Source organism: Terrapene carolina, unplaced genomic scaffold, assembly GCF_002925995.2.
Source record: "Terrapene carolina triunguis isolate 2854851 unplaced genomic scaffold, T_m_triunguis-2.0 Scaffold751, whole genome shotgun sequence".
Taxonomy (NCBI): Eukaryota; Metazoa; Chordata; order Testudines; family Emydidae; genus Terrapene; species Terrapene triunguis.
Genome location: NW_020665102.1, coordinates 458,481 through 459,934, shown reverse-complemented (window position 1 = coordinate 459,934; position 1,454 = coordinate 458,481). Strand labels below are relative to the sequence as shown.

General features: G+C 63.5%; 1 protein-coding gene across 1 annotated transcript in view; it reads right to left on the bottom strand.

Annotated features, from left to right (window-relative positions):
- LOC112111437 (DNA-directed RNA polymerase II subunit RPB1) overlaps window positions 1-1,454 on the bottom strand; it is a 21,401-nt gene that overhangs the window by 2,786 nt on the left and 17,161 nt on the right. The window contains 3 exon segments of the mRNA XM_026660357.1: window positions 99-281; window positions 889-993; window positions 1,086-1,186. Coding sequence (XP_026516142.1) covers window positions 99-281; window positions 889-993; window positions 1,086-1,186 — 389 coding nt within the window.

Here is a 1,454-nt window from a genome sequence, read left to right as displayed (position 1 = left end):
GGAACCCAGGAGTCCTGGCTCCCAGCCCCCCTGCTCTGACCCACCAGCCCCTGCTCCCCTTCCCGAGCCGGGGAGGGAACCCAGGCATCCAGACTCACGGTGAAGATCTCTACGATGTCATTGGAGGTGGTGCGCACAGGGTCCACGTCCTTCTCGCTCAGCACCCGCATGAGGCTGACCCCGTCCGTCTCCAGGATCCACTCCTGCAGGGCCTTGAACTCCCCATCCTCCGTGATAATGATCTTCTTCTTGTTGTCAGTCTGGGGCAGGTGCATGTACACCTGGGGGGAGGGGGGAAGGAGACGACACAGGGCAGGTCAACGCTGCGCCCCCGGGGGGCCGGCCAGGGACCCCTCGCCCAGGCACTGAGATGTGGCCACCTCTGTTAATCCGGGGATCCCTTTGTGGAAATGCAGCTGCTTCTGGGGTGGGGTGTGGGAGGGGTTGAACAGCTGCAGAGCCATGGTACCAGTAGTTTAGGACAGGAAGTGACAGACGTGGTGTGACTGAAGCTGCAGGGGAGGACAGGAAGTGACCCAACGGGATCCCCCCCGAGATGGGGCGGGGCCAGGACACCACCCGGATTAATGTGACAGGCCCTGGGGGGGGAGGGGGAGCGGGTTCGGTGGCATTCACGGATGAGGACCCTGGTTTCACATCTGTGGTGGTGGTGGTGGGCACTGAGGGGAGAGCGCCCCCTACTGAGCCCTTTGCCCGGCTCCCGCAGCACAGCGCCCCCGAGCTACCCAGCGTGCCCTGGGGCAGGCCTAGCCCAGCTCTGTAACATCCCCTCCCCCGCAACCCTGGCACTAGCCCAGTTCCCCAGAGTGCCCTGGGGCAGGCCTAGCCCAGCTCTGTCACCCCCCCAGGCGGGCGGAAGCCCCCCACCTTGCTGATCTGCTCGATGCCCTGCAGAGTCATGTCCGTCAGCATGTTGGACTCGATGCAGCGAAGGAAAACGTCATCATCCATCTTGTCCACCACCTCCTCCTCCTGCGCCGCACGGGGAGAGGGGCCGGGTTAGCTACAGGCAACACCCCCCCCCCCCCCCCCCCCGGGGGCTGCCCCCCGACCCGGGCACTCACCTCCTGCATCTTGTTCTCGTCGCTGTTCATGATGCGGATCCGCAGCACCAGCTTCTCCGCGTTGTCGTCATTGAAGATACAGTTCAAGTCATCCCCGAAGCCTGCGGTGGGGAGGGGAGCCATCAGTGGCAGCACCCTTCCCGCCGTGGGTCAGACCCCCACGCCCCTGTGCTTCCCCCCTTCCCCCAGAGAGCCGCCCCATAACCCATCTCCTGCTGTGGGATGAGCTCTGATTCTTCAGAGGAAGGTGGGGAAAAAAACAAAAACGTGTGTAATTTTGCATTAATGCTTCCTGACCCCTGTAGGCCGGAGTCACGAAGCATGAGAGTGGATTGGAATCTGCCTCAACGCAGAGCTATGGGGGGGGGG